The following is a 26897-nucleotide window of genomic DNA, read 5'->3' as shown; positions in this document are numbered from 1 at the left end:
ATTATTCCCAACTCACAGCAACAATTGTCTGCTGCTAAACACCTGGTTTCAGTTCATTGGTAGCTGTTGTAAGAAATTAGGATAAATTTATATTCCTTTGGCATGATTTAAAAAAAAAAAATTCCAGTATGTCAACGTCTTGATTTAATCGCAATAAAATATGTTTATCCACAAAAAACAAAAACAAAAAAACACTTAACTCAGTTCATGGATTTGGTCCTCCTCTGTAAAGTGTCCCCCTCTGTGTCGCTCTGTGTCTGTGAGAATAATAGGTCAGCTCATAACTACTATTGTTAAGTGCTAAACTCCCCTTTTCAGCGATTAAAGCAGTCAGGCGCAAATGGCCTGTCTGTGTGAATGTGAGACTGAGTGTGTGTGTGTGTGTGTGTGTGTGTGTAAGGGAGACAAAGAACCGGGGGCGTGTCACACAAGCGCACATGAGAGGGGTTATATTTTACTGCGATATCCCAGGACATAAAAAAAGAGAGAGAAGAGAGAGTAAGAAAGCAGGCAGGAACAGAGCCTCAACACACACACACACACACACAAATAGAATTACACAAAGAGAGACTGAAACTTGAGGTGAAACTGCACCGCTCGCTCTGCAGCGGTGGGTGTGGGACACTATGGTGGGTAAACATTTGATAGCGGTTAGTAATAACAGGTGCTGTGGCAAAAACAAATGATCATCACACTTGGCTCAGGTGACAAACCGATGCAGGATATGAACTCTTATGAACTCTTTATTTTGGCAAATCAAATTATTTTTCACATTACCTTACAATAACAAATTTCTGCATTTCATTGGGATTTGTTTTTCTCACCAAAATGGTGGCAAACAAACTCTGCACTGCCCTGAATTCACCATTCCAATGGTGGAACATGGTGGTGGCAGCATCATGTTTTCGAGGTGCCTCTCTTCGCAGTTGATAGGAAGATGAATGGACCTAAATTTAGGGTAGTTACTAACCCCCCTGGGAAAGCTAGACCCCGCCCCTGGCAAACTTTGAAAACTTCCAGCAAATTGGGCCGGAGCAAAGAAACACGGCCCAGCGTGAGGATGAATGAAAGGGTGAGTGGGGCTGTGATCAGAACGAAAAAGGTAGTATTGTCAACTTACCCACTTTGTCGCTATGTTCATCAAATTTTCCTGCACCTCTAGCGACTTTTTAAAAAAAATGAAAACAACAAGTGATAAATCCAGCAAGTCTTTTTCTGTGTTGTTGGGGAGTCCTTTATGGCCATAAAGCTTTCCAAAAAAGCGAGAAGGTTTAACCCTCCCAGACTGAACGTAGCGGCAACGATCCAGCCAAATTTGCACCTTAATTTTGCAACACTTTGCGCTTAGGCCTGTAACAATAACAAATTTTGCTGAGCGATTAATTGTCTAAAAATTATTGTGATAAACGATAATATTGTTTCAAGACTTTTGACACTGATTTAATGGAAATGACTAATAATGCATAGCTAGACACACTTTATTTTCCAAAGAACACAAAAGACTGTTTTCTTTTGTCGTTTAGTTTATTTAGAACTAAATAAACTAAACAACCAAAAACAAAAATAAAATGGATTCTCAGTCTCCATTAACAAAAAACGTACTTGAATAAAAACTAAACAACATAAAGCCTAAGTGAAAATAAATACGGCATTCAACCAAAAGAGTGCAGATTATGAAGTCTGTATTGGCCTTCAGTAATCACTAGATTTAAATAGAGAAGATGGGGACATCCGACCACCTAATGCAATAGTTCACACTACACGATTTTTTGCCCCTATTTTCTTAGAACCTATTTCTTATCGCGACAGGCCTATTTGCGCTTTATGAAAAATTCCAATGGTTTCTAAAAGGGAAGTCTTTTCACCCAATATCAGGTTACCATGGTAATTTCACAGTACGAGGGAGTGAAATTAATCTGAGCGGCACTGTAAATTGCGAAAATAACTTGCTAGATATCAAAAGTTTCAGGTCTTATGAAATAATGGGACATTAAAAGAACTGCGTACAATTAAAATAAGCAAAAACATCCAGGCGGGCATTTGAAACTTAGGTCTTTTAGGGTTAAGGCAAAATAATGCCAAAACAAATTTACACAAAAATGTCTACATTGAGACAGAAACTTAAAAATAGAACCCTAAATAACCTATTTAGACAGTTTATCAGCAAAAACAAAAAAGCTGATTTGGGGCTTAGTTATAATTTAAGGTCCACTTGCAAAACACTGTAAGTGTCAGAAAACTACCATCTAGTACAGTGTTTTTCAACCACTGTTCCGCGGCACACTAGTGTGCCGTGAGGGATCGTCAGGGGTGCCGTGGAAATTATCCAATTTCACCTATGGTACCGTATTTTCCGGACTATAAGCTGCTACATTTTTCCTAAACTTTGAACCATGCGGATTGTAACCCGGTGCTGCTTTTGTGCGTATTTTTCTTCAACCACCAGGGGGCTCTCTAGCAGGAAGTGAATCATTAGAAGTCAAAATTGTAGATCAAAGAAGAACGCGTTAATTTTCATTTAAAACAGCCACATGCTAGCAGCAGGCACGACGGAGAAATGTTTTCAAACTCGTATGATGCAGCTTTTAAGTTGAGGGCTGTCGGGCTTCCACTACAGGAGGGAAATAGAGCCGCTGCACTTAAGCTCGGTGTGAACGAAACCATGGTTAGTAGTGGCTAGCGGCGTAATCATGTAATTTTCTTACCACTAGATGGTACAGAGCATTTTACATTAAAACAAGAGAATTAGTGATGCATGAATGTTACAGGTAGCGGTGAGAGCATCGTATCTAGCAAGACTGTGACGACGGTGATGGAAAAGACAGTGAAGCTCAGCAGTAGTTAGAAAGAACATGGGTCCATTTCCCACAACATATCTGTGTGAAGTGAGCTTCTCAAGCCTGGTTACTATAAAAACTGAAACCAGAGAGACTGAGAGCTGTTGAGGAAGAGCTTTGTCTTTCTTCAATTTCTGCCAGGAAATCAGCTGTTTCATCCAAATATGCACAGGTTTCACACTAGATGGGTAAAATATATAGATATTGACATTTTGTACATGCAAATCTTCATATTTTAACAGTGAAATCTTTCCCAAATATTATTGCTTCTTTCAGAATAAGAATTATTTTCTGTATTCCGGCTATAAGAATGCTTGTGGATTAGTTTGTAAAACACTTTGAAGTTTTGTACAACTTCTTTAAATTTAACACCACAGTGTTGTAACACTGTTCAGGTGTATTTTTGAAGTGGACATTTTACGTGCAATTTGAAATAAGAAATGCAAAATGTGATAAAAATAAATTTTTTGTGTTTATTTGATTCCTATTCAAGACACTTTGATAAGAATGACTATATATATATAATATAGGCGGCTACAGAGTATCTTTGTTTACATTTTTGGTTGGTGGTGTGCCTTGTGATTTTTTCAATTAAAACAGTGTACCTTGTCTCAAAAAAGGTTGAAAAACACTGAACTAGTACATGTCACCTCTGAGGGAGCTTGAGCTATTTTGTAAAGAATTCGCTAAACTCAGTCTATGCATGTGGAAAACTGGTAGAGATCCCCCACTTCTTACCACATGAGGCTCTACAAAGCTTTGTCCTTCTAATTCACAGTGATGCACTGCTTTGTGCTGGACGCTCAAATGGTGGCAAAATGTGAAAAAAGCTTAAGGCTAGGTCATAACACACCCACACATCCTAAACTCACTGCTGCCAGTCACTCATTAGCTCTCCATCCTTAACCCTAAACTCTAAAATTAGAGGTTTCCCTGGCGACCACAGCAAGATGTCCTCTTTTCTACGCCAGTCTACTGTTTCCTCGGTCACTTCAAGGACACCGCGGCTGCTGTTGAACTTTGGTCACGCTCTCGTTCCCATCCGTCTGTGAACAATGTGTGCGGTGGCCAGAGCCTCACACACATACAAACGCCAAAACCAGACAGATTATTTAGGCGTCTGGTATCAACTAATCCCAAACCAATGACCTTTGACCCCTAACTTGGAAACAGGAAGAGACCCCCTCCCTTCTTCTGCTTCTCCCAGCAGAACTCCATTCCTTCACGTTTACCCGTCTATTTCTGTTTTAAATTTCCTCTTGGAATATAAAAATCTCAGCATCTCTGTCTGTTTTTACGAGGAAATTTAATATTTAAAAGAAAAATTGGTGTGATAAAAGTAAAATATTAAGTAAATTAGGTTTTGTGAGTAATAATATTTATTTCTGAACCACTTATTGAAGCTTCCCGACAGAAGACTTACGGATAAGTAAAATAATAATAACTACTACAGTGGATATAATGAAAAGAGCAGTCTTTTTTGTTCTACTGATGCTACCATGGCAACCAAGTGAGGCTGCGTTTGTACATGCAATAACATTTCCATGTGGAAAAGTGATATATGTGGTGTGGAAAACACTGGTTATACAGACAAAAAATGTGACTTATAAAAGGCCAATTGCAAACCAGAAATGTTAAAAATCCGTCTATGCATTTCTAAATAACCCCACAATTATTTATTTTGCTATTTAGGTTAAAAAAATAAAAAAAAAAAATTATCTCCTCACACACTTTTGGAACATTTGGTCAAATTCAGGGCCACATGCAGCAACTTCCTGCCACAAATATTTTTTGACCTGAACTACAGAGCACAGACCCTAATCCCCGACTCCCTCGATTTCGCCCTCAAACAAACACAGAGTTCACAGAGTTCTTTAAACTCTCTCCAAAATGTTTAACAAACTTCAGAGCATCTCAATAGCTGCTAATGAGAACTAGTTGGCAGGACTGCACTCCCACTCAACCTTCTTGACCGGGACTCTCCGTCTCTCGTTTCGTTTACTCTCGGTATCCTTTCTTCTTTGTCCAGCCTCGCTTCCCATGCTCCTAATTTGTCAAACGCTTCCGTGTTATTTTTCAACACAAAAAGATCTTCGGATGGATGTTTAAATGTAACAATGAATAAGTTGGCCAACGTGATTAAATGTGGAGTAAATTATAACTAAAATCATGCAAAAAAAAATAAAAAAATAAAAATGTAGTTGTCCATAGTTGCCATGTAGGATAAACTATCTGTTGATTTACAGTCTCATTGTGTTGTGGCAAATTATATCACAAGATTTCTGCCTACAAATTACACTAATGCCTTGTAAAGTAGTAAGTACAGGTTAAAAAAAAGTTTAGGTTTTTGTAAAACATAAAACACCAAGTTGGTACCTGATTTGTGTGCTAAATTAAAGGGCTGCTTTGCTATATTTAATGGCATCTGATTCTGAACTACTTCGGCACTATCATTGGCCGAGACGAGTAGAGCAAAAACAGTACGAAGAAACGTCAAACCTGAATTCATGTATTTAGTGTATTTACCACAAGTCTGATATGATGCAACATGATCCATAATGTACAAAACCAAATGGTTTTAGATCTGCTATACAATACAGGAAGTTGCATGGATGGCATAATCTTCATTGTCTGGTCAGATGAATGAGAGTCAGCTGTGGGTGATGGAGGCGTCTTTGAGTGGTGATCGGCAGTCAAGCACCTTCGCTGTTAATTCATATGACTTTTTTCTTTTAAATTTGTGTCGCACATCGACAGCATGCTTTCCCCTTCGTTCCTGTGGTTGTTCATAGCAACAGTCGGCACGTGGATAAAACAATGTTGGGGTTTCTGTCTGATTCAGCAACCGAGTAAAAGACTACCTCAGTGGTTTTAACGACTCCAGGCTGTCTTTGTTTAGCTCGCCAACATTTAAACTGGTCAAACCTGGTCTGAATTATTCCACACTAAACAGATACGTCTTGAAACACATTTTGTGGTTTAGAAAAAAAAAAAAAACTTTTACTGTGTTGTTGGAAATATGGCGTCTAATCAATGTAGAATTAGCTTGAGCCTTTTTGTAGCTTCCACACTTCATCTTATTTCAGGTTTGAAAATAGGTAACTTCAAAACATTTCCAGTGTTACGAACTGGGGTGGGTGTTAAAGATTACGATAAAGATTATGATAAAAACATTGTGCATTTACTTTTTACGTAACTAGCATTTGTAGTGACACAAAAGCTATCTTCTTGAAAAACTTTTCCACTTGAAATTGGCTTCTTCAATAAGTGTGATTTATATCACTAAACTGCACAGCGTAACTACATTTAATCATATTTTTAAATGTACTGATATTAATTGATGCTCTCATGGATCAAACAGTGGAGAAAATATCAAAAATAACAACCTGTCAGTTACTGACTAGCATTTAGGCTAGTCAATGACGTGGCTACAATAAATAAAAATTCTAATCGTGAAAAGAAATTGCTCATAATAAATAAGAAACGACATAATAAATTATCACTAACACAAGGAACCATTAATAATATTCCATTAATATTCTTAAACAATAACACTAAAATTACATGTTTTCCTGTTACAAAATGATCAACAAATAGCAAAATCCCTGATTTTTATTTTATTTTATTTAAAATCGACAGAAATGTGGCGTCCAAATTCTAGAAATCAGAGTTGATGATAAGCACCACACACCATGTGTTCAGCAGCCACTTGTTTCCTCATGCTGCATCCTGACTTGTTGCCTTTCAAAACTCAATGCCTTGCCCCACGCCTCCCTGGCCTGACCAGCCTCCCCCTTTGAGAATTTGACCCTATGCTGATTAATCTCTTTTTAACTACGTCTGGATCCGCGCCAAAGCAACGGGCCTGCTCTCCGTGACTCTGTTTTTTACTCCATCGAAGTGGACGCACGCTGGGGAAGGCAGCTTGTCCTCTCCTTCTCCCCCTCTTATTTGAAATGTTACCACTGAACACAATGGGTTCCTTTTAATTCTCTCATCAAACAGCCCTTGAAACTGCGTTTTTGCCCCCGTTGATGTCTATTTGAGATCAACATTACAGGTTTACCCGAAGAATCAAGCCCACCCTCCCTTTCCACATTTCTATCCCCCCGTCCCACACATCTCCCCCCGCCTCGCCCTTTCACCCACCCGTCCCTGTAATAAGCTGAACATTGCATTACAGTTTCCATTCATCCATGGCCTGCTCTGATCTCCTCTGTGTGAAAAGAGCTCCTGTGGTGCCTCACTGCCCTGCAACTCCAAAACCAGGAGGATGATACTTTCCTGTCACAGCTGAGCACTGCGCTGTAAAAATATGTCTTCCTTGATAATTGTTGTGACAGTGCTGTCACTACAGTCACTGAGGAGATAAAAGCTCATTACTGTGCTTTGTTACGTAAGCAGGCACCTTCGGTGACTTGCACAGTCAAGTGGATTGAAGGAGGGCTGCATTTTTTTATGGATTGTTTGCACAACTTTTTGTTGAACTCAGTTCGTTTTAAACCCAATGTGGGACAGTAGGGTTATCAGGGTGGATGGGAGTCGATTTTCTGCTTCTGGTGAAACTACAGAGCTGGCATGAAAACACACATCCACACACACACACACACGCGCACACAGGGATGTTCCCATAGCCTTTCCGAATGGTTAAGCAATATCTTTCACTCTCACCGTCGCTCTAATTCAGTCCCTTTTCTTCTCTTATGTGCAAATCGTTCTCACTTCCTCTCAGCTTAAATGTGCTCCCATCTTTCCCATTTTGTCACATCACATCCACTCTAAGCTTTACTCATATTTTTCATAACCTTGTGTGTCTACAACTTACAAAAAAAAGAGAGGAAATCATATTTTCGAACTCTTCAAAGGCATATTTCCCTTTCAACAATTACTGTATATGAGATGACTTCTAAAATGTAAAAAAAAAAAAAACATAATCTAGAGATTATGTGCAAAGTTTCCACATGAAATCAGACATAGTGTTAAGAAAAACATAATCATGAACTTATTGCAAGCATCCAGCTCTATCTAATGAGCCCGTTCTCCCCAGCAGAACAACCAATTAGGGCTTTCTCATTAGTGGGTTTAAACAGAGCTGCCACTGTTCTGGACATCCTGAGAGTCTGGGAGTGAACATGGCACTGATGGTTACAGATCAATGATACACACAGCAAGGTGCCTGACAACAGCTCCACCTTAAACTTTTTTTTTATTACAGGAAGTATACATGGTGAGTTTTAATATATTTTTATTGTAATCATTTTAAAATTGCACAAGTCGTTTTTTTTTTTTTCTGCAGCTTGACTATATCCACGTGTAGCGCTGTGTTTAAAAAGAAAAGACCACTTGCAATCCAATCCGATTGTTAATTACTAAGTTGATGGGCCTTGTGAATTTACTTGCACTCGCTACAAACCGGAGCTGCACGATATACCAAACCACAATCATCACAGCATTATCAATGTGTGCAATCAGACAGGAATGCTTCGATGCATTAGTGGGTAGGCTTTTATATTTCACTGCACTTGATGCCCATATCGGATGTAGATTTGAGCGACCAGGATGCTAAAGCTTTTGGGAAATTGTGGGGACATTGTGAGGATGGAAAATAAAAAATAAATTTAAAAAAAGACTAATGAAAGTTGTTGGTTGGTCACAACTGATGTCATCATTGTAATATTCTGCAATAAATATATCATGTTTTTTTTTCTATAATTATGTTGCCCTAGTAACAAATTGTGCCTTTTATTTCTTCTCAACGACAGGAAATATAGCTCAAATTTGGTAAAGTATTACAGGTAAATGGGACAAATTAATGATGCCAAAAATAAATACAAATACATGCTTTAGAAAACAAAACAAAACAAAAAAATAAGATTAGCAGCTTGTTTGTCCAAAAGTAAAAACAAACATTTGCAATTATCTAATTGGACAGTATGGCCATGAACATGGAGGAGGCACTCCAAACCTGATCAATATCTCTACAAGTGTCTCTAATGGGTTTTCTGTAACAAAACAGATTACTGGACCACTAATAACAAAGCCAGTAGGTGGTTTTTCAAAGCCACGCCCCTCCAGACTACAACCATAAACATCTATAGCACAGCTCTTAGCGAGCTGATGTTGTTGTTAGCTGTTCTCTGACTGAAATCCCATCCATAAAAAGCAACGACTGTTGCACAGGACGGCCATAAAAGTACAGCTCAAAACCAAGACGTATCCTCTCTTCACCGAGAATCCAGTTGCCTCTCAATAAGATACCAGGGAACAAAGATAATCACTTTATAACACACTAATGGAGCTTTTCCTGGGTGGGTTGTGCTGATCAAAGTGAAGAGGAGTTCACAAGACAAACTGAAACCCATAATTAGAGCTAAATTTAAGGGTTACCTTTAATGCCAAATGGAACAACCTGGTGTCCTGGTATTAATCTGTTAAGATATATTGCCTGTGTAGGACATGTTTTAAAAATATTTAATCCGAATAACAAAGAACATGATAGACACATCTAAAACCCATCAGCACCGATTAGACACAATGTGGCATTTTCTCTTAACCTCGTCACATTTTTCACACCATTCACATTAAAATTCAAATACAAATGTGAAGTATGGTCTACTTGCTTTCATTTAAAAACTGCTATCCCTGCTGCAGCTCAACTGTTGCAGTTCTAATAATGTAATATATGATGTTATTATTTCTATCTATCATTATGTCAAAGTAAGTTATGCATTTTTTTTTTACTTTTTTTCCATATCTGCTCAACACTGTTATCTTCAAAAAGGTTTTGAACACACTTCTTTACATTTCTACATGACTCTGCATGAATATATATAAAAAGCAGAAATCGACTTTCACTAAATGGTAATACAACAGAATAGATGAAAGTTTTAGGGATGTGAAACCTCAAAATGTCAAATTCAGGTTACGATATGAATGGAGGTTTTGGTTATTTTCTATCTCAATGCAGTATAGAACAGCGCAGACTTTTTTACAGTAGACATGAGAAGGTGGGAACGACCATTGTAGCAGTTGATTACTTGATTGATCAAAGGATTACTTGAATATGCGATAATTGAAATATTCAATAGGTCTAGCACAAACCTACAAGTCAGCACAATCTCAGATCAGTGTCTGCCAGTCTGCTGGCCTGTTTGCTTGTCAGTCTAAACTAGATGAGCCCTTTGCCATCTGTCAAAGTTTGTCTAAAATATTATGATACAGACACACAACACCCTGCATAGAAAAATGTAGGAACTGCCCGACTTATAAAACTGTGGATGCCTTACCAAACCATTAAAGTGAAGAATTATGCAAAACTATATATTAGTGTCCCACCCATGCACGCTTGTAAACCCTTTACCAACAGAAAAGCTCATCTATATCACACTGAAATTATTAAAAATAAAAAAAAAAATCCCTTGACCAAATTTAAGTCGTGAACTAGTGCCGGGAGAAAACACAACAAATAAAAAGAAAATACCCTGGGGAGTAGCTCAGCAGCGTGGTGTTTAAACAACAAGGCATTTACTACTTTGTTTTGTCAGCGGCAGGAAACTGCTACGTGTATTGTCCCACAAAAAAAAAAAAATCGGAGCCGGATGTTTGAACAGCCTCTTAACGCATCACTTTTAAAATGACCTACCGTTAAAATTGCCGTAAAGGTAGCACCATGTTCAATCAGAACTACCATTTACCTGTAGAGCAAGAGAGTTTGTTCACAAACATGTAAACATGAGAGTGTAGCTAAATTAACCTGAGCTGAAAAAGAAAGAAAAACATGCCCGCGAGGGCTTTTACGCTAGCAACGTAAATCACATCCGAATGAGAAGCAGCGGGAAGCGGGGGGAGTAAGGTGATGATAACAGGGATAACATGGAAGAAGGCAGGCGCCATGAAGCGCCTTAAATCGAAGGTATGAATTAATTTCCTTCATAACAGAGACCACTGAATAGCGGTGTTTTTTTGACCGCTATATCTACGAAAAAAAGTAGGTATTCGTGGAAATTAAGCATATAAACTCAGTATGTAAAGCATAAAGACCAGAAAATGATGCCGATCCACACAGCCATGAAGCAAGCCGATATGTCGCTGATATCTCCATCACGTGACTTTAGAGGAGGTGAAAAATCAGCCCATACCTGTTTAAATCTCCAAAGATAAGTGTGTTGCGGATTTTCCCAAACGTGGACTCGCGCTCGGTTCTGCTCCAAAAAAATAATGCACGTCCCAGTACCTCAGCCTCCCAAAAATCTCAACTACACTCCACTCACACCGACGGTCTGGCAAGAGCTCAAAGGAGATGTGTCCATCATCATAAAGTCCCGCCTATTACAGTGAAAAAACACCTTTTACCCCGTTCTCATTGGCTCAGAGGAAATACTGTATTAGAGTATGACATTTGATTGGTCGCTTTGTTTGCCAGTTTAAAATGGAGGGATGTACGATTTAAGTAAGTTAAGCGTCAGTGTGACACGACAGCTCCCCCTAGAGGCTAAATCCTGCAACTTTAAAAAAAAAATGTTTTTCTGGCATCTAGCATTTATTTCAAAGCAGGACTCTTAATGGGGTTACAATTTTCACAAAAAAATGCATTTATTATATATTTCAATTTTTTATATTTTTATACGTATAAATACATTTATTATGGAATGTATTTATATTAATATTTTAAATAATTTATGTTAAATTATGGATTTGAATGGCCATCAATGTAAATTAAACATTCAGATTGTGTAGATTTTTATGGTGCTTAGATAGTGGTGTTCAGTGTTCAAACTTGTAGGCACTCCAGGTAGAGAAATGCAAAAAGCAGCAAACATCTTGCTGGAAACACTTTCAACCTGCACCGCTTACTTCTTTCTCTTGTCCTCTGGAGGGAGGTTATCTAGCATCTGGGCCAGATTATCCAGCTTGTGTAAAACTTTCTTTCCTGAAGCCAACAGGGTATTAAATACTCCTTAAAAGCTTCCCCCGTAACTCCGGACAGAAGCTGAATGAATAAATACACACTACACTACTCATTTCTTTCTTCTTCTCTGTACTGTTTCTTTGTGTGTGTGTGTGTGTGTGTGTGTGTGTGTGTGTGTGTGTGTGTGTGTGTGTGTGTGTGTGTGTGTGTGCGTGCGTGCGTGTGTGCGTGTGTGTGTGTGTGTGAGACCTTATACAATGTCAAAATAATCCAGGAGGCATGAATACTTTGGCAACACACAACAATGTGTGACATTTTGTAATGGCTGCTATAAACACCCTTAATAAAAGGTGTATGAGGCAGAAAGGTGTATGAAGTGATTTTTATTAGAAAAAACAAAACAAAACAAAGAAGGATTTTCATTAAGTTTATGAAGATGATAAGGATCTGTTATCATACTTCCAATGCGAATTATCCCTTCATTTCTCAGACTCACATAAATAAAATGTATGGGCAGGTCATTGCATAACAGCTCCTGTCCATTGCCACTGTAGACAAACACCATTACATATACAAGCACACCACATGCCAGTTATAGAAGCTCAGGTAATTGGCTTAAAGTGTAAGGAACCATGCAGATTTGACATCTACATAAGAGGAGTAAACAACCACACAGGGACACCGGTTGTCTGTAGTAGAAGGAAATGAATGAGCAAAATCCTTGCTGAATAAATCTGATGGAAAACAGGTAGGACTCCTAATGAAGAGGAGAGGAGTGTGTTTCCTCAGACTCACCATTAATGATGCAGCATGGATCCAAAGCAGGCCACGTGGGAGCATGCGCACAAACTCACAGAGAGAGAAAGGGAGAGAGGGAGAGAGAAACAGATAGAGAGAAAGAGAACGTACATGAGAGCATATTTAGCACAGATGCTGCTTTAAAGCCTAGTCTCCCCCACCACCACCACCTTCACATCAGCATGTTTGTTTAATGAGCTGCATCTACTAAGGCTACTCGTCTTAGCGCTCTCTTGTCATGCAAAAACTACATATGTCAAAGGGGATTGACTCAAAACGCAATGTCATCCATTTACGTTCACATTGTATGACTATATATATATATAAAAGGGATTGTAAACCGGTCGCTGGAAGAGTGGCAAATCTGCTCTCTAATGCATTAGCAAACTGACAGGTTTCAGCATATTTATGCTGGAAATGATTAAAAAAGCCCAAGCAGAGACACCTGCACACAGCTTTTATCGCACACAAATTATACAATGTTAAGAAAATGACAGTCACATGCATTTCTTTAACCTTTTTAGGTAATCAGGTCTTTGACAAAAACGCCTTAGGGGAATTTTGTAGGGTAGTTAAGACACAATAAATATGACAATTAACATAGAAATCAGAAAAAATATACCTGATATGTAATAGCTCCATCCTTCAAGAAGAGCGTCCCCAATGAGATTAAAACAGTCATGAATCTGCAGCTAATCAGCTTGCTGCGATCTATGGTTCTGAAATGCTCTTTCCTTGCTGCCGCTCCTCGGCTGTCCAACCACAACCTCTCTCCTCTCACTGACGGGCTTACAGAGCAGCTCCCCACCCTGTGCAGACCAGTTTTACTACTGCAGAGCCCATCACACCAGGATATCCATGTCCTTGCTATAAACAAACAGGTTATGCTATGATCTTTAAGCCAAGAGGCTTCAATGTAGCAAAAACAAAATCATAGCAGAATAAGAAGGGAACAAGCAGTTCAGTTTCCCATGCAGGCACGAGATCAAGGCAGTTCAGATTCTCCGGAGGATTAGCGTCAGGTCCTTCTGAGGAGAATTACTCCGACAGAGCCATCTGGACAGAAAACACTGCCTACGAGAATAGTTATTGTCCAGCCATGATTGTGAGTTTATCTGAGATCCAATCAGCCACTCTTTCCATAAACCCCCCAAAAAAGAAAATCTAATTAAATCCAATCCTAGTATTTAAACAAGATCTGCATTTTGCATCCAAGTGTTTATAACAGTCTGTTGACTTTGGAGGCGCGCTTTAACGCAGCCAAGATCAAACACTTTCTCTAAGTAAACTGTCCCTCACAAGTCCTCCATTTAAACCAATCAGCTTTAATTACTCAATCCAGCAACTTCAACGGATGAAACCGGCTGAATTCATCAGATTAGGAAACCGTTTAATTCACTCAAAAGTTTATGACACCGTTAAACCGTCATATAAAACCTTTTATAACTAAAAGATCAGTGGCTCCCAAAACTGGACTGGGATAATGGGTTATAAATCAGCAAGTGGATGATCTTGGAAAAACAAATCTAATTCAATCCAAAAATATTTGTTTATAGTGTATTTGTTTAACTAATAGTTTTTGCATGATGTAAAATAATAATAATAATAAAAAAAATAGAGTCATTAAGTGTAAGTGATTCATCTTTTAGTACAAAATTTTGAAAAGATTATGATGCACTTCAACATTGAATGATTTGCTCTGAATGGCAAGTTTAGATGGGCAAGTTATTTTCGTAGCCATTTATTTTTGGTTACACAGAGCAAACCTCCCATTTTCAGCAGATAAACAACAACAGCAACTGCAAGGGTTTGCAGTCAAGTTCTATAGATGGCGTTATTTCAAAGCGTTACACCCGAAGGCCATGCATCATGCACCGCCACCTGCCCTAAGAGCACAGCAGTCAGTCAGACACACACGTCTGGACGTCTTTTACCTGGAAATCCGACGACAACCAACTGGAACGACTCGAGTCGGTATTTCCTCGTATATGAAACCGGCTGAATTCATCAGATTAGGAAACCGTTTAATTCACAGATAAAGAGAGCACTTCTTTTGCTCTCTTTATCTCTGGTGAACAAAGACGCCGAACAAATATTTCCCAGCAGTTCACACCTCTTTGCTTGATGTAATGTCAATCGCCGGTGCCCTCTGGCTTCCCCTTGCACGTCTTTGTATGTGTGAGTGGTAACTCTAAACCCAAGGATCAGGTGTCACACAAGGAGGAGAAGAAGAACCAGATGAGCACAGAGATAAAAACACAGATGGACAGAGATTAAAAACATGTAGGAATGTATCAAACAGGAGCAACAGGGGTGTAGGGGGGGGGGGATAAAAAGAAGCTATTTACAAAAAGAGTATCTTGTTTCTCATGAGCAAATAGCATGGGAGACGACACTGAAATATCAAATATTAGTCTAATCTGAAACGTCCTGCCTGGGCATGCCTAATTCATGGTCTTGGGTTTTTGTGTTTGTGTGTGAGCTTGTTACATCTTGCCCCGGCTCTCTTTTAAGAACGGTTAGCCAGAAACCTAACCTCATGAAATGCTATCCCTTTAAACAAGTCTCTCGGACACACGCGCCGTGTTTACTTATGTGTTTGTCAACAATCTAGAACAATGCAGCCACGAAGAATTGGACAGTGTTTTAAAACGGGGTGTTTAAAGAGTTGCGAGTTGTGTTTCCTTAATTGATCAAATTGAATAATGCTGAAACATACTAATTTTGGAGAAACTAGTTCTCCACAGTGTTGGAGAATTCAGTTCAGTTTATTTATGGTGGACCAAATCACGACATGTCATCTCGAGGCACTTTTCAAAAAGAAAGTCGTTTCAGTTCAATCACACAAACATTCTAACTAAGCGATATTATTTATCAAACAGTGAATTTAGTTCAGTTCATTATTCAAATTAGTTTAAAAAGTACTCTCTCTAAGGAAAGCATTCACACTTCCTGGAGGACCTCATAGCAACAGACAATCACTCTTATTGTGTCGCTGACTTTAAAGTGATTCCTCATTCCTAGCATGAATGTAGTTACAGTGGGGAGGAAAAGAAAAACCCCTTAACAGGAAGAAACATCTAACAGAACCAAAACCTGGCTCAGTACAAGCAGCCACCCACTGGGAGTGTGAGAAGACAGAGAAGACACACAAAAAGAAACAGATGTAGGAGTACTTTTTATGTTCATGAGAGTAAAAAGATAATAAAAAGAGATGGAGAAGGTTTAGTAATTGGCCTTGTCTGTTCCCAGACACTCTATCTCACTCTGGGACTGCAAGAGGGTTGACTTACTATTCAGAAACAGCTGCTGGATCTTGGTTGCCCAGCAGGCTCAGCTTCTTTTGCTTCTTCTGCTTCTGGGTCAAACATGTATCTGTTACCAGCCATTCTCAAGTGTATAAAGTGTAAACACTGAGATGCACTTATTTCCACAATAGTGATGTAGCCCTAAAAATGTATTCTGAAATGAGCTCAAAATAGACAGAACTGGCTGGGCGACATCTCATAATCTGAAAATGATTTTTTATTTATTTTTTTTGTTAAAAATAAATAAATAAGCTTCAGCTAAAGCTAAAAGAGTGAAACGATGGCGTCTTCAATCTAAGAATAGCAGCTCTCTTTGGCATGCAAATTCTCTACAAATGCTGCATGGCAACACTGTGGCAAGTCTTTTATTGATATATTTACATATTTATATGATAGTATTAAAGTTGGTTTCATAAGTCAACCATTAAGGTTTGATTTTAGCACAGTGTAGTTTTGAGTCAATAAAATTTCTTTAACGTTAGACAAATTGATATCTCCTGACAACATGCAGTATATACAAAAGCCACTAGGGGGCAAAAGCTCATTCTCCCATTACCAGAGTCTCATTTGATTTCAGGAAAGATGGAGTCCTATTTTTTTAATATATGTTGTTAAATAAGTTGATAGAGAGTTAAAATGTTTTTTTCCTCTTTTCTTGAAAACTGAAAAAATAGTGTTAGTCTGTATGTTCAACAAACTTTAGTCTGTATGTGCTACATTTAATTCAACCTATCATAAGTGTTATTATTATTATCATAAGTGTCTTACAAATGAGATTTAAGTTCCAAATTCTGCAAGAAAAATCATCTACATCCAAGATTTTAGTGTTGATACGGCAGACAAAATAGATTCTTAGATTTTCTCTTTTAGTCCAGTCCTTACCTGATGAAGCATCAGTGTTGTCTGAGACGTTGATGGTCAACAAGGAAGCTCTATAATCAACACTTGTGAACTTGGCTGACCCAAATGGAGAAGTCTAGGTTTTTATGGTCCTATACTAGCCAAATAGACATAACTCTGTTTGGCTAGTATGCCGAATGCTTAAAAGAAGGGCTTTCCGCAGTCAAACATGGTAATGGCAACATCATGCTGAGGGTCTGTGTCACTGCCAGATCTAGTGATGCATTGGAAAAAGTGGATTGAATAATAAATAAGTCTTCCTCAAATTTTGAGGAGAATTTCCTCAAAATTTCACAGCAGTTAGATGGTCAAAATTAGGACAATTTGTTCCAGCAGGACTTTTGACCAGGACTAAAGTTCTGAGGTTTCATACATTTAAACTTTTACACGTTTCCATCCTCAGACCAACAATTAAACACATTTATTTATCGGGGAGAAAAACTGAAGCAAAATCTAAATTCTCTGCACGTAATCTGCTTTCTGGCTTCGTGAAATGTCCCCCTGCTGTTTCATTGCTCTTTGTGGACAGCAAATTCATTTTACTGTGGCTGCAACCCTGACAACATTCAAATCAACATTTTTCAGCACTAAACTCTTAGTTCATCTTAGTACTTGTCATTGTTAACATGATTTATCAATTGAATCTATTAACTCCTTAAAAAAATTTGAAAATAATTACGCATGGGGAGTCAGACAGAGGTAATTCGAGAAAACAACTTTGAAGAATTAAGTTGTAAATGATATTCGGCTAATTATGAAAACATAAAGTTGATACCTGAAGTTTACATGCACCAAACAGAAAGACACATACACCTCTTTTTCTCACTGTCTGAAGTTAAATCAGTCCAAACTTCTCTTGTTTTATGTTAGAATTACCAAAATTATTTATTTATCGATGTCTCCAGAATCAAAAGTTTACATGAAAAAATGATTGCTTTAAATGACTTGGCAAACCCCAGATGATACCAGTTTTTACAAACTTCTTATGTGATACATTTGAGTTAATTGGAGTCACACCTGCGATTGTACTTTAAGGCCACACCTGAAACACACTGCTTTCTGTTTTGATGCCATAGGAAAGGAATGGGGAAGCAGCAGGGCCTGGCAATAACTCAAAGTTGGAGACAAAGTCAAAGAGCCGAGTCAGTAGAAGTAGAGGGAAGAAGAAGTTGCCTGCTTTCTGCAGCGCTGTAGCTGGAGCCTTCCAAACACATGTGGCCTTGAGATTAGCTCAAGGACAGTCTGTACAAAGCCCCATTAAACTGTGTTTTCCTGGTCTGTTCAAGCCTTAATACCACACAAAGCAATGGTAAGTGTGATGCCATTGGAGTCTGCTTCCCAAATTCTCAGGATTGCTAAATTATACTTCTGTAATCCAGTCTGGGTTCGACATTTGCCAGAAGAACAACCTTGTTAGACAGCATTCTGTTTGTTTTTCAGAAGTGGGGATTTACCTTATAGAACTTTTGGAAGGATCTTTTAATGCTTCCACATGCCAAGACATGTTGGACAATTTTATACTTCTGGCTTTTTGTGAACAGATTTATGACGGGCTCTTCCTGACTGAGAGTTCTCAACCCATCTTCAAAGTTTCAAATTTCTTCTTTTGATGTTTCCTTTACTCAGGTCTGCATCGCAGGATGTCTTTTGACAAGATTGTTTAAGCAATGAGAAGCTACTCACTGCATCACTGGGGTTAACTAACTTATTACTAGCTCAAACATAGTCAGACATTCAGTAATTATCCATCAGGAGGCTATAGTCTATTTGCTTTTTATGGAAAAAGTGAATAGTAGTGCTATAAAAAAATCAAGTCACACAACAAAGATACTCATTACATTTGGAGAAAAAAACCAAATGAGTTCCCAGACTTTGTTTCCTTAAAAAAAGAAAAGTAAAAGAGCGATAACCAGTCTGTGTCTGTTGCTCCTTAATCTGATGAACCTCCTGCCAGGCACAAAGGTTTTTTTAAAATGTAACCTTTCTACCAATTTCTGCCACAATCAGCTTATTCAAGTAAGTATTTAACAAAAGGTGTGTCTTATAATTATATTTTCAAGCAGTATCTGAGAGTAAATGCTACCCTTATTAGCATGTTTTTAAGATTTAGTAACGGTAGCTAATATCCGAAGGGACTTTCCGTTGTTGTTACAAAATAAAGGCAGCTTGTAATATGTAGCTTCTGACAGAACTGTTTCACTGTTGGTGTTTCCCACCTGAAGTAGCCACAAACTAATAGAACAGTTTTTACTTACTTACTTGGTGAATAGTTGTTGGATTTTATTTCCTGTGTGGACAGACCAAGAAGAGAAGGTAAAATAAATAAATTATTGCTTTAAAAAAAATCCTATGAGATCCATCATTTTTAATAGCTTTCCCTGACAGCTTTAAAATGGATTATTTCAATATCTAATGTATGTGGACTTGTTTGAAAACAGAATATAAACCTTTGTTTATATTTTCTTGCAGAGTAAATTTTGTCATTTGATCCTTTTACATGGAAACAAGGAAAATATGGGAACAGTGTATCCCTGTTTTGCATGATCCACAAAAACAACAACAGGCTAATGATGAAGCTTTTCTCTTGCTCTCTAATCTGTTATGTTAAATATTATATATAGACTTTTTGTCACATTCCTAGCGTTGGAATGAAATAGTAAGTATTTTTTTTTTACATCATTTAAATATTCTCAAGAAAATAGTTGGTAGATGAAATTACTTGACATGTATATCTTGGGCTGCACAGTGATGCAGTTGGCACTGCTGCTTTGCAAGCAAGAAGATATTGGGTTTGAATCCCAGCCTGGAGTCTTTCTGCACAGAGTTTGTTTTCCCTGTGCATGCGTGGATTATCTCCAGCTTCCTCCCACTGTCCAAAAACATCACTACTGGGTCAATTAGTCTTGTTATTATAACGTCTCCCTCTTTGTTAGATCGTTTGTGTCTTTTTGGAGGTACATGTTGCAGATCTGGTTTTGAAGTATGTTCAGGGTAGATAAATTAAAATCACTAAGTTGCCTAATGATGCTTCTGGTGCTGCTGTGTAATTATGCAACTGTATTGCATCCTATTTTACTTCATAAAATAGTAAAATAGGATGCTGTTAATCTCCATACTGGATCATTTGTTATGTTGACAACATCAAGTTGTCTCCTGCGATGCAAATACATGTTTTGTTTGTACTGTTCAGCAACAGCTAAATCTTATTTATGCCTGTCCTGGAAAGGTCCATTGAAGACATATTTGTGACATTTCTTCATACATAGAGGCTCTAAAAGACTATTTTAGTAGTTTATTGTTTAAGCCTTTTAATTTTTCTGAAGGTCAATCTTAGCTTCCACAAGGGTTCTAATGTTCATTTGAATATTGTTTTGCCTTTTCAAAAAGACTTCATTTAAGAAGACTAACAGTATCTATTATTAAACGCTACATTACAGCCTTATGTATTATAGTAAAAATTGTTTAAAAATTATGCAATAATGTTTATTTGAGAGTAAGTAAAGTCTACATAGAACATCAAGACTGAATCCATAAAAAAAGGCACTTGGGATAACAAATCTAAAATAACTTGTCTGCATGGTAAACCTCTAATGGGGGAGTGTCACACATTTGATGAAAATAGAAACATTTTAAGATTTTTATTGCTGAATTAAATTTATCTTAAAATCAAAATAATTAAGTACGACTCAAAAATTTTAATGTCTTTAATGAGTTGCTTTCTCTATTTCTTTCATCATCAATAGGGCGACAAACATCCAGAGTGAGACACAACCTGTTCTTTCTGGAGACAATAGAACAAAACATTTTTCTAGAAGCACAAAAATATGAAATTGTTGTGTTGAAAAATATAAAATAGGACACTGTAGACTTTTTTTTTCAAAAAAGTAAATGTGAGACTCTATAGTTTTTTGACCTACAATATACTACAAATACCTATTCTACAAAAATCTGACTATGTTATTAAATTGAAATATATATACACATTTCAAGTTCAAAGAACTACTTTTGCTTTTTTTTTATTTTGAAAAAAAAAAAATTCTGGTTCACAGGAACTTTTAACTGAGAACTTTGGCCTAGAAGTTTGAACACCAAAGCTCCAATACATACAGTGGTGGGTTCTGGGGGGGGCACCAGAATCCCTAGAATCGGCTCTGAATAAGAAAATTAAAGGAGAGTACCACCTCCTCTGCAGTGGTAGCCGTAGTATTTGACTTTGGGCTCTCAAACTTTTCATTTCTACTCAGCTCATGTACGCGTCCGAGCACGTGCGTGCGAGGGTTTCCCCATGATGCACGTTCACGTGCACGCAGCTTTTTCAATCTTTCTCCCCCCCTTCCACTAAACCGAGTCCACGCGAGGGAGTGACAGAGAGAGAAAGAGAGCAAGAGATAGAGAGAGGACGAGCTTCCGCCTTCATACTCGCAGACACAAAAAGCTTTACTACACTCAGAGAGGAGTCGAGCAACGGATGATAACAGACACCAATCCTCAAAACTGCTGTCCATCCACAGGACCGGGCAGCACCGGGCTGCAGCAGTCCGGACGGCTTTCGAGGTTCAGGCGGGTGGAGAAACAAGCGGATGCTCTTCGTCGCGAAAGGCTAATTTTCCTCTTTTTTAAAGTGGAGGTGGGTCTTTTTTTTATGTGTGCGCGAAGAGGTGGAGGAGCAAAAGCAGAAAACCGGCGAGTGCGTCTAACAAAGTTGCTTCGTGACAAGTGAAAACAAAGATGGTGCACGACGGCTGATTTCTTTGTATGTTTCACACATAGAGATATTGCATCTGCTCGGTTTAATACAAAAAAGTGTCCCGGAGAAGACCCGGAGGAGACGGGACGGGGTGGAGGAGGTAAGACAGCAACCCGGGCCGCTGTAACATGCTTTCTCACGTCATTATTTTGAACATTGCAGCTGGATTGTTGTTTATTACACTTTGTTAGCACTAACTGCACTTAGCGCCGTGGTAGAGTAGACCCTTCAGGGACACAGGCGTAAACATTAGTTAAGATGGTGGGAAAGTCAAAGAATGTGCGGAATTTTAAACGATCTTTGTGGAAATGTTGTCTTACACAAGCTGCCTCATACATATTTCTTTGAAGATACACACGTCTTTGGAGATTTGGCCCCTGCAGTGCAAAGAGCAGCGGCACTGTTTGTTGATCTGTGCACATTTTCACATTTTCCTTGATAAAGTTGGATCTGCATTCACTTAACATTCAGTCATATCAGGCTGCTTAGAGGTACAAAAAGCTCTTTAAATCCTCATGAAATGCAGCATAAGATGCAGTTTAAGTTGACAAATTTCTTATTGTATGTAATATAAGTACAAAGTATTTTTTGCTAAATTTTTACACTTGAATATTTTAACCTATCACTCATAATGAAAAAAAAATGCACTCAGTTAGAATTTTATTTCTATTAAACTGCTGATGAAATAGTGCAAATTATGCAAAGTACGTTTCTGGAAGATTTATCCTCTGTTAGCATTTAAAATAATAATAATAAAATAAATATAGGCACATGAATACTTTTCATTTTAGAAGAAAATAAACTTATTATTACTGTTTATTAATATGATTATTATTACACAAGTATACGTCAAATTGTTTTGTATTTGAACTCAAGCCCTTTTCTTGTGAGCTTTAGATGACAGGATGTCAGGATTAGAGGAAAATGAGGATGAAATTAATGACAGATTTCTTTCTTTTGTAATATTTATGTGCTAATTACTGTGCAAGGTAAATTGAGTGCACTAAGTTAAATATTTGTTCAACTGATACAAATTAAGAAATACAGATGCACCACCAACCTATGCATGAGTTTAATACAAATTAGAGAGGATGATCCTATTGTAATTCATTCGTTGCAGGTTGGATTCAAATGACCTATTTCAAAAAAACCTGCAACCTCTTTTTTTTTTTTCTTTTTTTTTTTAATTACATGTTATAGTCCTCCAAGTTAAAAATCAGTTTCATGATCAGAAAGTATCAGCCTGTATTGGCCAGGAAAAGCCTGATTGGTTCATCTCTACTAATAAGCACTCGTCAGAGTCACCAATAAAACACCCACAAGCAAAACTCATGAAACGGAGTTGCTTGCTGTGAAAGCGTTACACAGCAGATAAATGCATGCTGTCTCCCCGCTGCTGTCCTTAGTGCACTTTTTAAAAACCTCTCCACCAGCTGATTGTTGTATGCATAACTTGCCCACTCATGTAGGCAAGCGAACGGTTTGGAGTCTCAACGTGGTCCCACTCGCTCTGATGAGCAAGGCCGAGCTGAAGCACAAATAACACTGAAGGGCCTGACTGAGATGCACTAAAGTTAGCACAGGTCTGCCTGTGGCCTTGAAGCTTGACTCATCTGTGCGATGTTAAAGGCATGGCCCAGGTATTTGTTTGCCTTTCTGTTTAATCGCTGTTGCCGTTGGACCTTTGCCAGCGCGATAAAAGAAAACGCTCAGATCACAACAGGATTTGCATGTTTTTGTGTCTCTCTTAAAGTCTGTGTCCCTTCGTTCCTGTATAATTTTTTTTTAAGTTTTAGTGGATTGAAGAGGTTGTTCGTACCCTCTGATTTCATCCAGTACATCTCTGGATGGGTGATTAACTGCTGAGTCAAAGCAAAGGTTGGGTTTGGGTTTTAGCTGCTCAAAGTTGTTGTTTTTTTATGAGAAATTTGGCTACAAAAAGAAAAAGACTGAGCTTTTCTCTAGACTGCAAAGACCACGTGCCCCACACAGTGTGAAATTGGTCCTTGGTGCCCAGTGCTGCTTCATTACACTCCCTCTGTTTGACAGAAAGTAAATCTGCTCCTTCTGCATGAGGGGTTCAGAACAGACAACAGAACCAAAATAACTCTGACACACCTCTCTTTCCATCTTCTCACTCTCACTCATTCTTTTTTATTTACTTGTTTTCACTAACACTTTATAACCATTCGCACAAATGAAGCCAAAATGTATTACGTTGTGTGATGTTAAAGAAGAGAAAGAAAGAAAAAAAGCAGTGGTGATGGTTATTAAGCCACTTTCTAGTCAAGAGGGGCCCTATCAGATCGTCTTTTCAGTTTCTTTCTAAGTGCGTCACTACCCAATAAGGAAATCCCATATTTACCCCACGGTTCGTGACCTGATGTTTTTACTTATCTGGAATCAAAACTTATTATTGAGGCTGCTTTCCGTCAGTTCTGCGCATGACAAGAAGAACTGGTTGCTTCAGTGAGCCCCCGAGAACCAGAATACAAAAGACTCGAAAAAAAGCTCTTGATTTGCAGAGATAACGGCTTCAGTTTAGTTTCTCTGAGTGTACCGACAAATAAAGCAGAGTGGAAAAATAGACGGCGGTGTGATTAAAGTCTGATAAAATGTTGACTGTTCGAAAGAAATATCCTTGAAACCAACGTTTTTGAACACAAAGACTTATTACTCGCCAGAAACAGTTTATCATAATCACTCATCTGCCAGATGCTGTGGATGTTTTAGTGCTTCACTGAAGCGGTCTTGAGTTGAAGCATGATATCTCTAACAAGTAGCTGGCAAATAAGGCGAAGCACTAAGCAGGTTTTCTGCAGCTGACCATCTGCGCATGGAATGCCAGTCTTCAAATGTTGCTCAGTCAAGCTGATTTGCATAGCTTGTTTCACAGCGGGATATGATAAAACAAGCTATTATGCCGTGTTTAAACTGACCAGTGCAGAACTAAAACTGTAGTATGCCACAGTTCACCTCTAGTTGGGGTTAATTCACGTCTTACTTTGGTTGCATAAGAGCAGAGGTTGATAAATTGCATAAAAAGAAAACAAAAAAAAACAAAACTACACAACATTTAGTCAGTGTGTTTTTTTTTTGTTAAAGAAGTGCAGCTTTTGTTAGTTTTTACGGGTCTATGTCTGCGTCACTGCATCTTTAGGGAGTCCTTTGCTCTCGTTTTTTTCTTCCTCCCTCTTCGTCATTGCAGCAACTTTTCCTACGATACTTTAAAGCAGCTAAGAAGTTGTAAAAGAGCAAGACATCTGATTCTCAGTTGTAATTTGGAAAATCATGGTATACATATAAAAACTAAACTATGAATGCCATAAAAATTAATGCATACTTTGCATTAGCTTTCAAAACTATGAAAACCTCTTGACATTTTTTGATTTAAACTGTTATTCTCACTTCTGCTAAAATTATGCAACATATTAACTTTATTAGGTATATGACGGTTAGTGATGCACCAATTGAGCTTTTCCCATCTGATACTGATAGCTGGTTTTCTTGACTGCTGACCTGTAACACATGTACAACAAAAAAGTGCTTTGCACTTTGTTTTCTTTCTTTGCTTTTTTTTTTTTTAAGATACAAATACATGCGTCAAAGCGTGAGCTGTTTGTTGATGAATTTATGCAAAGAAATTACTGGGTGTTCTTGGTTTTGATGCATTTATTGAATAAGAAAAAAATAAAATTTTGATCAGTGATCAGAACCAGCCGTTTTTTGTTTTCTTTGAATAATCTTACCAGTTTTATTATCATTCAAATTATTTAATTTTAAGAGTATTCACTTAACACATGTGATCTGTTTTTTAGTTGATGCGTGTCTAAGAGTGTTATCCGTAACTTTTATTTACTTTTCTCCAACTCTGATATTCACTCTTAAGTAAGAATAAACATCTGTTAAATTTACTTGTAGTTTCCTATTGCACATAATATTAATGTTTTTCTTTTTTGTTCTGTAAACATTTAACAGGTTGATATTAGCTTGTTATTTAGTCAGGTTATCTGCTCACGTAGCCAAGTGGTAGCTAATTGCTTAGCAAACATGCTACTTTTGTTGTTGCCTTAAAAGGAGTGATGAAGAACTTTTTTTTTTTCATCTCCAGTCTTGTGCTGCACAATATATTGTGAATATCTTCATCACAATGTGTAAAAGTTGTGTTGCAAAAGTGTTTGCTTTTATAATTGTTGGCTAATATATTCAAAGTGTTTTGATCTTGCAGTTTTAATTGTTATGTAATAATTAGCTAGCAGAAGACACTTTCACAGCAACAGATGGAACCACGAGACTTTCCTGAAAATGCTAAAGGTCCAAGAGTGGCTGAAGTATAGATAAAGAGAGACAAGATAAACATGGGCATCTTTTGTGCTGAATATCGTCAGCGCAGTATTTAGCAATATTTTATTGCAAGATTTTCTAATATTGTGCAACCTTTCTAACTGGTTTCTTGTTTTAGCCAGTTGACCAGCAGTGCAGAGCAATTGTTGGGGGAGGGGCAATTTCAAACAGCCAAAAAACAAACTTCAGCATTTTTTTCTGGTACTTTGTTTTTAGTATTTTAATCCATTGGGATAGAATGAAGGAAACCTTTTATGGTTTTGTAACTTTTTAAAACGTAGGGATATATTGATAGCAGCAAATAACTCATCTGTAATAGTTTTCACGTTTTCTTTTTTTATTGATGGAAGGACAATTCGTCTTTGTGCAGAAATAAGAGCTGTTTTATGCTGTAGAATTTGTTCCCTGAATAAACTCTGTCTGCTCCTTAAATTCCCCTTCTCTTTATTCAATTTATGAATTTACGGATTAAATAACGTGATTCAATTTTTGAACAACAGCGTCACATGAATAATGTTTTTTGTTTGTGACGCACTTCACAATTACTCCCACTACTTAAAAAATCCCACAGCCAGTATCTTTCGCTTGCAAACAGAACTTTTATACAGACTCTTGCTTCAGGTGGGAATATTTGCAAGAATTTAACAGCACGTAGTAAGCTCATCTGGCTCTTTCTCTTCATTTCCAGCGGCGGGGACCTGTTTTCCTGCTGCCGATCTTCTGTTGCTGCTTCTTTGTGGACGCAGACAAAACCCTGAGAGCTGTTTGGCGCGGCAGGCATCCCTGCAGCTTCAGGGGACTTTGTCAGATGTGTACCCAGCACACAAAGCCCCTGGCCTGGCCGTGGGGATGGCAGCCTCTGCCTTGAACCTGAACGGCCTTGGAGTCATGAACAGGTACAAGGACTTTGATAAAAATCAGTTATTTATACAAGTTTTGTTACTATGCTAAATAAGAAACTGTTAGACCAAAGTGGTGAGATTGATCTTACTTATTGAAAGTGTTTTTTTTTTTGATAATGTCTCCGTATGATGTTTGTTAATGACGTATGTTTC

The 26897-nt window shown here is 37.9% G+C and overlaps 2 protein-coding genes across 17 annotated transcripts in view; one reads left to right on the top strand and one right to left on the bottom strand.

The window, feature by feature from the left end:
- The window catches only part of LOC106936101 (protein 4.1-like), a 54584-nt gene extending 42020 nt beyond the window's left edge, over positions 1 to 12564 (bottom strand). For 6 of the 13 annotated variants that reach the window (XM_015016910.1, XM_015016912.1, XM_015016909.1 and 3 more), the window contains exon 1: positions 10976 to 11134. The gene's annotated coding sequence lies outside the window, so the exon portion shown is untranslated. Of the gene's footprint in view, positions 1 to 10975; positions 11137 to 12540 lie in introns of those variants that run through there. The other 7 variants (XM_015016902.1, XM_015016907.1, XM_015016908.1 and 4 more) reach the window with 5 other exon arrangements.
- An 8452-nt stretch (positions 12565 to 21016) lies between these two features.
- The window catches only part of itpkb (inositol-trisphosphate 3-kinase B), a 32173-nt gene continuing 26292 nt past the window's right edge, over positions 21017 to 26897 (top strand). For 2 of the 4 annotated variants that reach the window (XR_001422056.1, XM_015016918.1), the window contains exons 1-2: positions 21017 to 21598; positions 26531 to 26738. Coding sequence is in view for 3 of the 4 variants with exons in the window: in XM_015016918.1 (XP_014872404.1) it covers positions 26692 to 26738 (47 nt within the window). In the remaining variant the exon portion in view is untranslated. The remainder of the gene's footprint in view (positions 21599 to 26530; positions 26739 to 26897) is intronic. The other 2 variants (XM_015016919.1, XM_015016920.1) reach the window with 2 other exon arrangements.

The sequence above is a fragment of the Poecilia latipinna genome, unplaced genomic scaffold (assembly GCF_001443285.1).
Source record: "Poecilia latipinna isolate Pla-1442-1.1 unplaced genomic scaffold, P_latipinna-1.0 Scaffold2078, whole genome shotgun sequence".
Lineage (NCBI taxonomy): Eukaryota > Metazoa > Chordata > Actinopteri > Cyprinodontiformes > Poeciliidae > Poecilia > Poecilia latipinna.
The sequence above is the reverse complement of the archived record's forward strand: the minus strand, read 5'-3'. Positions and strand labels throughout refer to the sequence as shown.